The sequence below is a fragment of the Trachurus japonicus genome, chromosome 2 (genome assembly GCF_045865225.1).
Source record: "Trachurus japonicus isolate A0001 chromosome 2, Traja_1.0".
Classification (NCBI taxonomy): domain Eukaryota; kingdom Metazoa; phylum Chordata; class Actinopteri; order Carangiformes; family Carangidae; genus Trachurus; species Trachurus japonicus.
In genome coordinates this window covers 12,997,984-13,013,204 of record NC_140908.1, presented here as the reverse complement: position 1 = coordinate 13,013,204, position 15,221 = coordinate 12,997,984, and the positions used below count along the sequence as shown (strand labels likewise).

At 39.8% G+C, this 15,221-nt stretch overlaps 1 protein-coding gene across 1 annotated transcript in view; it reads left to right on the top strand.

Annotated features, from left to right (window-relative positions):
- LOC146990943 (inactive dipeptidyl peptidase 10-like) overlaps positions 1-15,221 on the top strand; it is a 49,617-nt gene that overhangs the window by 19,354 nt on the left and 15,042 nt on the right. Inside the window, exons 5-16 of the mRNA XM_085802135.1 lie at positions 1,603-1,677; positions 3,680-3,732; positions 3,840-3,921; positions 4,795-4,915; positions 7,040-7,194; positions 8,984-9,081; positions 9,503-9,626; positions 10,571-10,609; positions 10,858-10,965; positions 11,718-11,809; positions 13,780-13,827; positions 13,965-14,083. Of these exons, the coding sequence (XP_085658261.1) occupies positions 1,603-1,677; positions 3,680-3,732; positions 3,840-3,921; positions 4,795-4,915; positions 7,040-7,194; positions 8,984-9,081; positions 9,503-9,626; positions 10,571-10,609; positions 10,858-10,965; positions 11,718-11,809; positions 13,780-13,827; positions 13,965-14,083 (1,114 nt within the window). The remainder of the gene's footprint in view (positions 1-1,602; positions 1,678-3,679; positions 3,733-3,839; positions 3,922-4,794; positions 4,916-7,039; positions 7,195-8,983; positions 9,082-9,502; positions 9,627-10,570; positions 10,610-10,857; positions 10,966-11,717; positions 11,810-13,779; positions 13,828-13,964; positions 14,084-15,221) is intronic.

The following is a 15,221-nucleotide window of genomic DNA, read 5'->3' as shown; positions in this document are numbered from 1 at the left end:
ATATGATAATATCTAGTCGGAGATGGAAGAGCAGGGAGATCGAGCGTCTCCCTCTGAACTGAACTCAACGTTTACCCACGTAATTTCTTCCAGGAGTATGAAATTATGTCATCTGATTATCCCTAAAACGCCATTTCGGTGAAATCCGAGCAGCGGCGCCAAAATTTGATCAAACGCAGGCCAAATTTAGCTGTTCTCTAATTGCATTATTATAATCCTGTGTAAGCAGCTGCTCTGTAACATTCATGCACTGTGAAAACCATTCACCTTCCTCTGCAAAGCGCCGTCTGCTGCTGCTGCTCCTTTCATCATTTAGGAGGATTTCTTCTTAGCAGAGCTGGGTTTTTATTAATATTTTTTATTTTTTTGTAGCTGTAGTGGTTCTGACGGTTGCATAAGGGGATCGGTGAGGATTTTTTAGGGCCCTGTGAGTCAAATCAGAGGCTGGAATCACAGAAACTGACCGTGAATCGAGCTTTTTTTAAGATTTAAGATGATCTGACTGAAATATATATGAAATATCTGATCCGTCGCGTCCTCTCCCGCTCCCTGGTGGTTTGATGGCCTTTAGTTGCAAGATTAGTTTTTGCCAGCTCCATTTTTTTTGTCATTAGATGGAAGTAAGAAATAACAGCATGACCAGTGTTAGCTGAGGGAGAAAAAAAACAATCATCACCTGTCAAATGTAAATCATTTTTCTTCTCTTTCTGCTGCTCAGGAAGTTTCTGCTTCGTTTTCTTTCTACATTTCAGGCGTTTAGCTTTAAAGGGACATTGTGTAACTTCTAAATTCACAAAAAGATCGATTATTTTGTTCAAAAGTATGTTTTTCATTAATCAGTGAGGAGGAATGGAGCGTTACACTGATGCTGCATTCACCTGCAGTCGGGCAGACGGCCGTCGCTAACAAACCAGATGTCATTTTACAGTAGTCACAGAAGTCCAGAGAAAGCCAGTAAAACGTGGGCCAGGTAAACAATAAGACATCGCCATGACAACATATTGTCACGTGTATTGTTTTGCCTCGTGCAGCAGCTGTTGTCCGTCTGCTGTCTGCCCAATTTCAGGTGAATGCAGGATGAAAAATACCATTGAGTTGCTTGTGATATACAACCACAACGCTAGATGGGAGTAATTCCTACACAATGTACCTTTAAATAATCCTTGAATCTTTCATCTTGGTTTTTTAAACTACCCTACCCATAATTTCTTTTTTTAAACATTTTCTTAAACTGAGATATACTTGTACAACTTTTCAGTTCCTTGTTTTACACCTGCAACAGAAATACGCATTTGTTTTAAGCTTAGCCTTGCAAATGTATGTTTAAAATCAATGCTTTTATTTTTATTTTTTATTTTATTTAACCTTTATTTAACCAGGCTCAATCATTAAGAACAAGTTCTTATTTGCAATGACGGCCTGACAAAAAGCACATTCTAAGCAGCTGTTGAATATTTCCCTCGTCATTTGCTTCTTCTCCACTTTTGTCTAATTTTTCTTCCCTTTCTTCTGTTTTCTTGTGTGTAACCGTGACGTGAGCTCAAGCTGTTTTCTTTTCTTTTCTTTCTTCATTTATTTATTTATTTATTATTTTCTTGTTAGGTGGCTTTCAAGGTGGTGAAGTACTCCCTCTCTGCAGATCTGAAGTACGCGCTCTTCGCCTACGATGTCAAACAGGTGAGTTTTGCATCATCTCCACACCACAAAACACAATCAAGTGAGATGTCTTTGATTTGACCTGATGAGCTGCGGCCTTCCTCCTCTTCTTGTGCTTCTGGTTCATTATCAGTCTGGTGTTTCCTATACACCGTAGTGTATTTTTCAGCGTGTAAACATTCAGTCCAGGCTTTCTTCCCTCCTCACACTCAAGGTTTTTCCATTGATTTTTAGATTTGTTTCCAAACAGATGGATCCTGGCTCAGGTTTTGGAAACACTGCAGCAGCTGAGAAACCAGAGGAGGGCGTGTCAGTGTGTGTGTGTGTGTGTGTGTGTGTGTGTCCTGTAGTGTGTTCCAGGTCAAAACCACCTTTATATATATATATATTATATATATTCTTCTATGTTCTTTTCTGAACATTTCACTCCGTTTCTCGTCTGCACTTTCAGGCTTAATTGATTGCGCTCCCGTTTTTAATCGTTGCCCAGGCAACGCTGAATCCCCCCCCCCCGGAGGCGCAAGTAGCACCGCACGCTGTGAGTTTTAGCAGCTCTCAATTGAATTTCTTTCAGTTAGTGCGCCGCCATGTGTGAAGGGAAATGAGCTGTGCAGGAGCCACGGAGCCGCGGTTCACCTGGGTACAAGACTCAAGTTTTATTTAAGTACATACAGTAATACTACGATGCACAGGTTTGATGTCCAATGGGTCAGTGTAAAGTGGCTAATACAGAATATATACATTATGTATCGTTAAGCCTCCAACTCTTCAGTGTTTCTTATTTTAAATCAAATACATCTGATCAGGTTTGACACTTTATATGGAGCTCAGGTTCCTCCCATTTCTCTGGACCTTCTTTCTGATGTTCAAGTGGATCTTTGCATTTTTTCTTGTGAATAAAATTGCAAAAATTCAAATTATAAAAATCTATGAAAATACAAATTTGATCGAAGTGGCAGCTTTGTGAAAACACAAATCACAGAGCACATATTTACATAATGTACACATAGTCACCATAAATGAAAAGGAGCAGGATGAAGAAAAACTTATAGTACCGGTACCTGCCCCTTTCTATAATTAGAATTGCATTGGCTAACTATCAACTCCAATATTATGCTCGTCTATCTATCTTTTCTTTTTTCCCTTCTTTTTCTCTTTCTCCTTCTTTTTTGTAGGCGATTATTTTTTCTTTTTTAAAACATTTTCTTAAACTGAGATATACTTGTACAACTTTTCAGTTCCTTGTTTTAAACCTGCAACAGAAATACACATTTGTTTTAAGCTTAACCTTGCATATATATGTTTAAAATCAAGCTTGAATGAATGAATTTTTATTTTCGAGCAAAAAAAAGTAACTATTTGTACATACAAAAGAAAGAAAAAAATAAATAAATAAATAAAAATAGAGCCAAGACATAACAAAAAACCGCACATTGAGTAGAAAGAAGTGAAACACTTTTTTAATTTCCCACCTCTTTTTAACTATTCTTCAGTTTGTAACTACACAGATGTCCTTATAACTACATAATAATCCTATATAAATATACCATATATACACTTAATAAATATCTATATAAATATATAATTACGAAAATAAAAATATACTACATACATATCATATATATATATATATAAACTGTCCCCATAAATAAATATATACCATATACTAAGTTAGTTACAATATAACAATCAACACTATTCTATTTATGATGGTTGTAATGAATAATCATGACTGCCAGCGGTTTTGCAGCACTTTTGTTTCTTTTTTATAACACTAATGTGTGTGTGTGTGTGTGTGTGTGTGTGTGTGTGTGTTTACATGAACCCTGTTTCCATTTCCTTTATCTGTCTCTGCTGCTCTCCTGCTGTTGTTAGTTATTAGCTGCTCCACTGACTTTGTTTCCTCGTGTGCGGGATTTCTTGTCTTTTTTTTTTTTTTCGATCGCTACCGCTCGTTGCCGCGGCGAAATCAGACGAGGATCAATATTTGTAGCATGTGATGGTTTGCTGCTCTCGTTTGCAGATGTACAGATATTCATACACGGCCTCGTACATCGTCTACAACATCTACACCAGGTGAGCGGCTGCAGCTTCTCTCTCCATTCATGCCTTTAAATGAAAAGCTCTGATGTGTGCATGTGGTGGCTGTTTACATATACACTGTATATATATGTGTTTATCAGGGAGGTGTGGGAATTAAACCCTCCCGAGGTGCAGAACGCGGTGCTTCAACACGCAGCCTGGGGACGACAAGGACAGCAGCTGGTGAGTGTGTTTTCATGTTTGTAGTGCTGAGTCCCGCTAAGACAAAGCTGTGGAAAGATGAATTCAGGTGGACTCGGGGTGCTGGTTAACTTAACATGCAGGACGCGTCGTCGGCTCGGCTCCATCCTGTTTGATTTTGCAAATGCAAATGTTAAAACACTGATGGCAGCGAGGAAAACAAACACGCTCGCTTGCTCGCTGCGCGCTGAGATAAAGCACAAGGTTTGATTATAAAGAAGTCAAATCTGAGCAGGGCCGTTGCTAGGAATTCCGGGCCCCCTTAAAGAATCCTAAAGTGGGCCCCTCTCCCTAACTTTTCCAGTTTTTTTTTCTTAGACTATGTATGTATTATCATTTATTATTTAGCCTACTTTGTTTTGATGCTAATGCAGCATTACACTGCAAAAACTCAAGTATCTTACCAAGAATATTTGTCTTATTTCGGGTCAAAATGTAATTTCTAGTCAAAACAAATCTCATTATACTTAAAATAAGACACATCATATTAAAAGTAGCTTGTTTTTAGACACTTTTTACTTCTTTCAAGCAGATTTTCACTTGGAATAAGTAGAAAAAATCTGATAGTGGAGCAAGTTTTTCTTCCATATTACAAGCACAAAAACATGCTTTCACTGGCAGATTTTTCTACTTATTTCAAGTGAAAATGTGTTTGAAACAAGTGAAAATGATCTGAAAACAAGTTAATTTTTAGGTTATGAGTCTTATTTTAAGTGGAAAGAGATTAGCTTTGGCTAGAAATGAGACAGGCCCCTAGAATTACCATCACCTTTCTCCCCTATACAACGGCCCTGAATCTGAGACGGAAGAGAGAAAGAGACAAACTCAAGTTAAAGCCGTCTTCCTCCTCCTCAGATCTACATCTTTGAGAATAACATCTACTACCAGGCGGACGTGAGGAGCATCTCCCTGAGGATCACCTCCTCTGGGATGGAGGGGGTCATCTACAACGGGCTGCCGGACTGGTTGTACGAAGGTTTGTGCTGTCGAGTGGAAACACAGGGAATATATATATGTTTAATAGTTTTCACTCTGGCCTGATTGGTGCAGAGATGAGACAGCTTTCTCTCACATTAATGCAGGAAATAAAGTCTTCATAATGTTTTCCGCATCATTTTCCACCTCTTGATAGACAGCTCTGATGCATCTAGTCGAAGCACCGCTGATTAGACTTTAGACTTTTATTGATCCTTTAGGGGAATTATTTTCCACTCTATCACTTTATTTCACATCCCATAACAGAGCAAGAGGAAAACACACATTAAACAACATATAGACAGAAGTGTACGCATTTGACAAACAGAGAGTGATGTCCAGTTCTGTTACAGGGATAGTTCAACATTTTGGCAAATTCACCTATTGCCATAATCCCTGTAGTCATAGTAGTAGGTTCATTTTTCATCATTAATCATCGGTGCATGTTGTTTTGAGATAGATAGATAGATAGATAGATAGATAGATAGATAGATAGATAGATAGATAGATAGATAGATAGATAGATAGATAGATAGATAGATAGATAGATAGATAGCTAGATAGATAGATAGATAGATAGAACTTTATTCATCCCGAAGGAAATCATTCGGCCAGGCCGCTCCAGAGGAAAATAACTTAGTTAAAGAAAATAAATAGGATACAAAGAGGAAAATATATGATAAAATATATCCTGCAATGTCTAGACAATATCCTAGATAACATGTTGAAGAAGCAGCTGGAACAGAACGTGATGATGGATTGGATCATGCAACAGGAGGAGATGAGGGACAACACACTGTAGAGTGCTTTGAGTCTGGCGGCTGGCGGACAGATTATTATGTTTACATGCAGTAATTAAATCTAAACCAACACACTGCTTTCATGTTGCAGGCCAGAACTCTGCAGGACGCATCATCAAACTTCTTTTTTTATGTTTGCAAATCCAGCTGAAAAAGACTTAGAGATGAGAAACGGCAGCAAAAGCCTTGGACTAAATGTTACCTCTATTCAATAAATGCTAGGTAGAGTGCAGTAGGAGGGTGCACTAAGTGCTAGTTAGGCATCTCCGGGGTTCAGTTTAGAAGAACTGAAAAAGAAAAGTGGAAGGACGCAGTTTCAAGGTGCACCGATAAAAAGTTTTGTATTTTTTATTTTAGAGATTTAGAGAGAAAAAAAAAGCAGCAGACAAACCGACAGCAAACAGCGAGCCTCGACGATCCATTAAGCCGCCGTGTAAACAAATTCAGTAACATGGTGATGGCTGATGCAGCCGGCAGACAGATGGGAAACATTATAGAATAATTCGAGTTTGTTTTTTTCCCTTTTTATGATTTGCATCGAGATGTTAACGGCGAAGCAAAGAGCCAGATGAGTGTAATTGCCCTGTATTAGATAGAAAAGAGCATCCAGAAGTAATAATGTGTCTCCCATTAAAGGGACAACGAGGAGTTTTGGAAAAGCGAAGCGTGAAATTCTTTGACCGGCGCAAGACAGACTCATGTTTTCATTCATCAAGAGTTAAAGTCAGAGGTTCGAAGACTATCACATACCGTCGTAGTCCTGACCAAAGAAACGTTGGTCAGCTCGACCAGCATTTCCACCACCACTAATAATAACAAAATAACGATAGAGACAAAACGATGTATTTATCGAAAATGGACCCATTAACAAGTGGTAGCGTAGATTCATCCACATTAATATGAGACTTTTTTATTGTCGCGGAATTTTTCGTTCTGCCGATGGAGAAACTCCTCGTTGTCCCTTTAAAGCAGGGGTGTCAAACATGCGGCCCGTGGGCCAAAACCGGCCCGCCAGAGGGTCCAATCCGGCCCGCGGGATGCATTTGCCAAATACGAAAATCATATTAAAGACAGAAGAGGCATAATATCACCGAAGCACATGTTTTTCTCAGGAAATTTGTTCGTTCATAATATTTTTTTGTCAAAGGGTGAATAATATACTGTAAATATCTTAATAATGTACTTGTTTGCACTAGAACAAAAAGAAAAGTTTAGAGTTCTTATTAGTTATTTATAGGTTATTATGCTCTTATTTTATCTGGTCTGGCCCCTGAACTAAAATGACTTTGACGCCCCTGGTTTAAAGTGTCTGTCTTCATCCTCAGAGGAGATCCTGCGCTCGCACTTGGCCCACTGGTGGTCGCCGGACGGAGAGCGCCTGGCCTTCCTCACCGTCGACGACACCCTGGTGCCCAACATGGCTCTGGCCCAGTTCACCGGCAGCACCTACCCCCGAGGAGTCCAGTACCCGTACCCCATGGTAAGATGATAGATAGATAGATAGATAGATAGATAGATAGATAGATAGATAGATAGATAGATAGATAGATAGATAGATGAACAAAGTTATGCATATACATGTTGGCTTTATGCTAAGCTATAGCTAACTAGGTGCAGCTTTAATCTTTTTTTTCAATTTAGCACAGACTAGAGCACACAGTCATCCGCGTACATAAGATGGTTCACCACAGTACTGCCAAACATACAGCCAGTTTTACACATTTTTAACTCTTTTGACAGACTGTTCATGTAGAAATTAAATAAAATAGGTGATAAAATAGCAGTAGTAGTAGTAGTAATCCATTCAAGTTTATTTCTATTTTTAGTGGAGGAAGATTCTGGACAGACCAGGAGGATAATTAGATCCGACACAATGAGGCTCAAATCTAGAGGAAAAAAACAGGAGGATGCAATTTTGAGTTCAAAAGCAGCAGCGACAACGTCATAATTACGTCCTCGTGTGTGAATGTAGTCATAGAAACTGTCTGTGAAAAGCTTTTCAGTGTTTTTCAACTCCTGGAGTGATTTCCTGAGATGTTTTTGATGATCAGGCATGAAAACTGCCTCAAATACCTCAACGAGATGAGATCGTCGTCTCAGCTCACATTTTTCACAGAGCAGTAATTCTTTTTTTAAACAGACAAAATGTGTCTGTGTGTGTGTGTGTGTGTAAATGGAACCAAAACCAAAATCAAATAAGCTCTCAAGAAGACTCGGCTCCCTGAAATACCCCGAGGGTCATTTACTCCAGCAGCAGCACTCAGCGCAGTTGTTCATTGTGGATTATCAGCTTCACTAATGGAAGTCAAACTTAAAATACTGAAAATACCACAACATGCTCTCAGTGTTCTGGACTGTACAGATGTTCAGCTTTTTGAGTCCAAATACTTTATGATAATTAATAGATAAATAAGCTTTAAAGGGATAGTTCAACATTTTTGGCAAATTGGCCCATTGCCATAATCCCTATAGTTTTAGGAGTAGGTTTGTTACCTTTAATTGTCAGTGCAAGCTGTTTTTAGAACGGCGGAGCAGAGCCGCGAGTTGCTGGGATTTCTTCATCAAATACACAATCCAACAACTCCAAAACGCTCTGGTGGACAAGTTGTGACCTGCACATTCACCACGCTATGAGATAATAACACAACGTCCAGTCTCTGCATTAGCCTCAGAAACAACTCTGTGTGGTAACGTTGTGTTATTATCTCATAGCGTGGTGAATGTGCAGCTCACAACTTGTCCACCAGAGCGTTGTGGAGTTGTTGGATTGTGTATTTGATGAGTTTGATGAGGGAAACCAAGAAATCCCATTAGCCTCCGTAGTGTAGCTCTGAGCAGCTCGCGACTCTGCTCCACCGTTCTAAAAATAGCTTGCACCGACATTTAAAGGTAATGAACCTTCTCCTAGGAATCATAGGGATTATGGCAATGGGCCAATTTGCCAAAATGTTGAACTATCCCTTTAATAGAGGGAAACAGATAAACTGACCAGATTAAATGGGCACCCTGTGAGTGTAATTCATATGATTAAAATACTTTTAAAAGATTATAACTACAATTTAAAAATCTCAGTTTGGATCAGAGTGGCAGCTCTCTCCTTTTTAATTCTTCATTTAAAAGATAATTTTTGCATAAATTTCAGAAATAATTTGGACTGATTGTAGGTAAAAGGGAACATTGTTCAATTGGATCATTTCCAAACGACTAATTCCAGGGAAGTGGCAGAAATAATGAATTTATAAAGTGATTGTTCACTTGTTTTTCCTCAGGCTGGTCAGAAAAACCCAGTGGTCAAGCTGTCGGTGGTCAACCTGTTCGGAGTGACACACACTCAGGAGCTGCAGCCTCCTGAGCAGCTCCGACACGGGTAACACACACACACACACACACACACACACACACACACACACCGTAGCCTACACCCTACAAAACAAACTTAAACTTTCTGTCTTCACCTCTCTCTCTGTTTTCAAACAAAATCTGCTACAAATCACAGTCGACTCCTGCACTTGCTAATAGGCCTCTGTCATGCCCTATTGATTAACTGTTTTATTGTATTGTATTGTATTGTATTATATTGTATTGTATTATATTGAATTTTTCTGTGTAATTTATATAACCTTGTTTTCACTTTTAGCCCTCCCCTCTCCCTTCCCCTTCAGGCTGCACTTGAAAATAAGAATTTTGTTCTTAATTTGCTCGTCTGGTTACAGTAAATAAAGGTTAAATAAAAAAAACACACCGTCCTGGCTCTGATTCTCCTCTCTGCTCGTACCGGCCTCTTGCAGAGATTTCTACATCACCATGGTGACGTGGATCAGCCACACCCACCTGACCGTGCGCTGGCTCAACAGGCCGCAGAACGCCTCGCTGCTGACGGTGTGCGACGCCACGCTGGGCGTCTGTCTCCAGGTGGGTGTCATGGCGATATACAGGGTTCTTACGGATCCTTAAAAAGTCTTAAAAGGCATTGAATTCATTCATCTAAAAACAAGGCCGTAATTGGCATTAAAATGACTTAAATCAATTTTTCAAAAGTCTTAAAAATGTTAACACTTGTTAAGTGGTATTTTATGATTGTAATTAGTCTCAAATCTCAAAATAATTGGTAACCTTCCAACTAAATGTCTCACCGCCACCAGCTCCAGAGTCAGTGTTTTTTTCCCCCGGACTTTTTACACTGCAAAAACTCAACATCTTTCCAAGAATATTTGTCTTATTTCTTGTCCAAATGTCTCATTTCTAGTCAAAACTAATCTCTTTCCACTTAAAATAAGACTCATCACCTAAAAATTTACTTGTTTTTAGATCATTTTCACTTGTTTCAAACAAATTTTCACTTGAAATAAGTAGAAAAATCTGCCAGTGAAACAGCAAGTTTTTTGTGCTTGTAATAAGAAAGAAAAACTTGCTCCACTGTCAGATTTTTCTACTTATTTCAAGTGAAAATCTGCTTGAAAGAAGTAAAAAGTGTCTAAAAACAAGCTACTTTTAATGTGATGAGTCTTATTTTAAGTAGAATGAGATTTATTTTGACTAGAAATAAGACAAATATTCTTGGTAAGATTTTGAATTTTTGCAGTGTATGCATTTATTTTTAAAGGACAGCTGGAAAGAGACAGCGGCCGTGCTCTACCAAGTGACCCTAACCCTAACCCTAACCCATCGTTCATGTACAGTAGTAGTCACTTTTTTGTGCGTTTGTTGTGAAATCGGTCTTAAATTTCATTTCAAGTAGCTTTAAAAATGTCTTAAAAAGTCTTAAATTTAACTTGGCTTACGCTGTAGGAACCCTGGATATAGATATTGTTGCTTTTCATTGTGCCTTTTTTTAATCTTTAATCTTTTTGTTGCAGAGACACGAGGAGTCCTCGGAGACGTGGCTGTCCAGACAGGTAAACGACTTTCTCATAACGGCATTCAACAACAACAAGAAGTCGTTTTCTGTCTTAATATGAGGAGGGACATATTAAAACTCCTCCATCTCACTGCAATATAATATATTACTGCGTGTGCTGTTATTAGGGCAGAGTCCAGCCAGCCGCACTCCTTCATGTGTGAAAAGTGTGTCACCTCTGAAGTGTGTGTGTGTGTGTGTGTGTGTGTGTGTGTGTGTGTGTGTGTGTGTGTTTCTCCCCCACAGACGCAGCAGCCGCTCTTCTCCAAGGACAGGAGCAGGTTTTTCCTCGCGCTGCCCGCCAAGCAAGGAGGTCAGGGAGACTTCCACCACGTCACCATGTTCACCAAGAAGGTGACTCGTCCGTCCTGCACACAGCCACCTTAAAGGGATAGTTCAACATTTTTGGCAAATTCACCTATTGCCATAATCCCTATAGTCATAGCAGTAGGTTCATTACCTTTAATTATCGGTGCATGTTGTTTTGAGATCAGCGGGGCAGAGACGTGAGCTGCTCAGTGAACACAATGGAGGTGAATGGTACAGGTCCCCTGTCCCTCATCAAACTCATCAAATACACAATCCAACAACTTCATATGACTTGCACATTCACAACGCTATGAAATAATCATGTATAATTATGTAACATTACAACAAATGAAGCAAATACTTGGAACTACTTGCGCTTTTGAAATCACTCCGCCCAGCAGCCGTGTCTGGAATGTAGTTCCGGCTGCATTCACCTTGAAAACATCTCTATCTCATGAAGTTACATGATTATTTCATAGCGTGGTGAATGTTTAGGTCACAACTTGTCCACCAGATCGTTTTGGAGTTGTTGGATTGTGTATTTGATGAGTTTTGAGGGACATGGGACCTGTACCATTCACCTCCATTGTGTTCACTGAGCAGCTCACGTCTCTGCCCCGCTGATCTCAAAACAACATGCACCGATAATGAAAGATAATGAACCTACTGCTATGACTATAGGGATTATGGCAATAGGTGAATTTGCCAAAATGTTGAGCTATCCCTTTAATGCTCTCCATCCCAGCATTCCCAGGTGAAGTGATCCCTGTATTTTCCTGTTTCTAATTCCTCATCAGTTACGGAGCGACCAGGACGAAGTGCGGCACCTGACGTCAGGCGACTGGGAAGTGACGAAAATCGTGGCGTATGATGAAAACAACCAGATCGTGTAAGTGTCAGTTTATTTCTCACATTCATATCACATGGCGTCCTTAAAGCTCTGTAAAAACACAACTAGGTCACCTAGAGCGCTGGATTCAAAACTCTTTCCCAGTTTTTATTTGACTTTGACCGACCACATAAAACCAGAAGATATGATACTTTTAATTTGATTGTACAAAAAATATTTATCTAGAGGATGGGATGGGAGGGGCAGGTGTTGCATTTCTTTCCATATATTTGGGAAAAAGTTGTAAAATCAGCTGATACTATACTGTATGTGATGAATATACATATTATATACATATAATATATATATACATCTGATCTGGATTGTGGAAGTGGATATTTTTTCAGTGTGTTAAAGGGATAGTTCAACATTTTTGGCAAATTGATTGAATTTTGCCATGATCACTATAGTCATAGCAGTAGGTTTGTTACCTTTATCTGTCGGTGCAAGCTGTTTTTAGAACGGCGGAGCAGAGTGGCAAGCTGCTCAGAGCTACGCTACGGAGGCTAATGGGATTTCTTGGTTTCCCTCATCAAATACACAATCCAACAACTCCACAACGCTCTGGTGGACAAGTTGTGACCTGCACATTCACCACGCTATGAGATAATAACACAACGTTACCAGACAGAGTTGTTTTAGAGGGAAAATCATGAAAAACAGCTGACGCGTGTTGCCTTCAGGGGCAGTTTTTCAGCAAGCAGTCTCTGAATTTGCCTCAAAAACAACTCTCTCTGGTAACGTTGTGTTATTATCTCATAGCGTGGTGATAGTTGTTGTATTATGTGATGACTAACTGAATAAAGAGTTTCATTGTCATCACCATCATCATAAAAGTAGTCAAAAGCAGCCAGGATAGACTCAGAGACCCTTAAGGGTTAGAAACAAATAGAAATGAATGTTGTGTTGTCCATTTGGGGACGTGACATGACTCACTGCTTTAAAAATAAAAAGATCAGAAAATGACTTCTCGCTGCACATTGTGACTCATTGTTGTCAAAGTAGTAATATAATAGGACGAATCTCCTTGTTGTTTACAACTACTTCCGGGTAGAAAACCAGCATTCGAACAATAGTGACGGACGAGAGTTTCACTATACTTTTTCATGTCACTATATCCTCATTTAGACTAATCTGATGTTTGTAAAGTTTATAAAACCAATGATTGGACAAACATTACTATTTACGTGTGCACATTTTTGTAATTAGTCATAGTTATCAGAGATTAGCCGGGCTAACGGTTAGCTACCTGTTTAACTTTAATAACTCAGTGACTCAATAAACGCTCCATGAAAAAATATTTTCTCCAGCGGATATCTGAGTTCCAACATGACTGAGCTAACTGGAGTAGTTTCATGTCGTGTCCCACAACGGGAGGGTTTTAACAGCTGACGTCCCCTGGTGTTAGCTTAGCTACCGCCGTTAGCTTAGCTACCGTTAGCTGTCCCTGTCAGCTGAGCCACTGATGCTTTCTAGACACCGTGATTCCCCCAAACTCAATAAATACAACACATAGCAACACAAAACACACACACAGAAATAGTAATGTTTCTTCAATCATTTCAGATTTGTCTAAACGGTGATAGGGCGTGAAAAATATGATATATAGCTAAACTCTCGTTCGTTACTACTGTTCTCATTCAAATTACGTGCTGGTTTTCTACCCGGAAGTAGAATGTAAACAACAAGGAGATTCGGTCTATACAGTATGCTCCAAAACAATGACTCTTGTGCCAAAGAGCAGGATAAAATGAACGGCAGCAGACGAAGGAGAATATTTGAGCCGCTGCTGATAATTCTTTCCTTATTCTAATCTGCACAAGCGTGTGGAAATGTGTATTGCATTGTATTGTATTGTGTTGTGTTGTATTGTGTTGTGTTGTGAGCGGTCCAGAGGCCGGTGAAGGCAGCGGTGGAAAAAAGATCCATGACCTTGTCCTACTTGAGCTGCTCTGCTTTATCGCACACAGATACTTCCTGAGCACAGAGGAGTCGGCACAACAGAGACACTTGTACAGGTACAACACACACACACACACACACACACACACACACACACACACACACCATTATTTTTTACACAATAGCAAGAAATGCACATCTCTTTGTGTGTCTGTGCGCTGAGTAAACACTTTGTCTCCTTATTCCCTGACAGCGTGTCCACACTCGACCTGTTTCCACGGCGATGTCTCACCTGCGGCCTAAAGGAGGAGTGCGCGTTTTTCGACGCCGACGCCAGCCCCGACGCGCAGCACGCCATCCTGCACTGCCGAGGTCAGAGAGAGATTCAGTCGCTTGATACCACCAAAATAAATTTAAAGGGATAGTTCAACATTTTGGCAAATTGGCCCATTGCCATAATCCCTATAGTCTTAGCAGTAGGTTCGTTACCTTTGATTGTTGGTGCAAGCTTTTTTTTAGAACGGCGGAGCAGAACCGCAAGCTTCTTGGTTTGGAATTTCTTGGTTTCCCTCACCAAACTCATCAAATACACAATCCAACAACTCCACAACGCTCTGGTGGACAAGTTGTGAGCTGCACATTCACCACGCTATGAGATAATAACACAACGTTACCACACAGAGTTGTTTTAGAGGGAAATATAGAGACTGCTTGATGAAAAACTGTCCCTGAAGGCAACGTGCATCAGCTGTTTTGCATGAATTTCCCTCTAAAACAACTTTGTCTGGTAACGTTGTATTATTATCTCATAGCGTGGTGAATGTGCAGGTCACAACTTGTCCACCAGAGCATTTTGGAGTTGTTGGATTGTGTATTTGATGACTTTGATGAGGGAAACCAAGAAATCCCATGTTGCTCACCCTGAGGTTTCTCCGATTTTTCCCTGTTAAAAGGGTTTTCCATGGAGTTTTTCCTCAGTGGATGTGAGGGTCTAAGGGCAGAGGATGTTGTTATGATGTCATGTGAAGCCCTTTGAGACAAACTGTTTGTAAAAACGGGCTATACAACTAAAATTGCCTTGCCTTGCCTTGCCATTAGCCTCCGTAGCATAGCTCTGAGCAGCTCACGGCTCTGCTCCGCCACTCTAAAAACAGCTTGCACCGACAATTAAAGGTAACAAACCTACTGCTAAAACTATAGGGATTACTGTATCCCTTTAAAAACATCTACTGTAAATGAAATAATGTTAACTAGACTTTGAACCCTGACAAGACACATTAACATGTAGAAGCTGCTTTTTTTGTGAAGAAACATTTCATCTGTGTCTGATCTTTGTCATTTTGTTGATTCTGTTGTGTTGTTTTTCACCGTTTCTCTCAGCTACAGCTTCAAGACTCAGTGTGTTCATTAGATTAAGTTGTGTCCTAACATATTGATCTGCAGAGAGGAAACTTTACCACATCTTGCGAGCAGCTTTTCAGTTTGCACAGGAAATTGTCCAAACTGAACA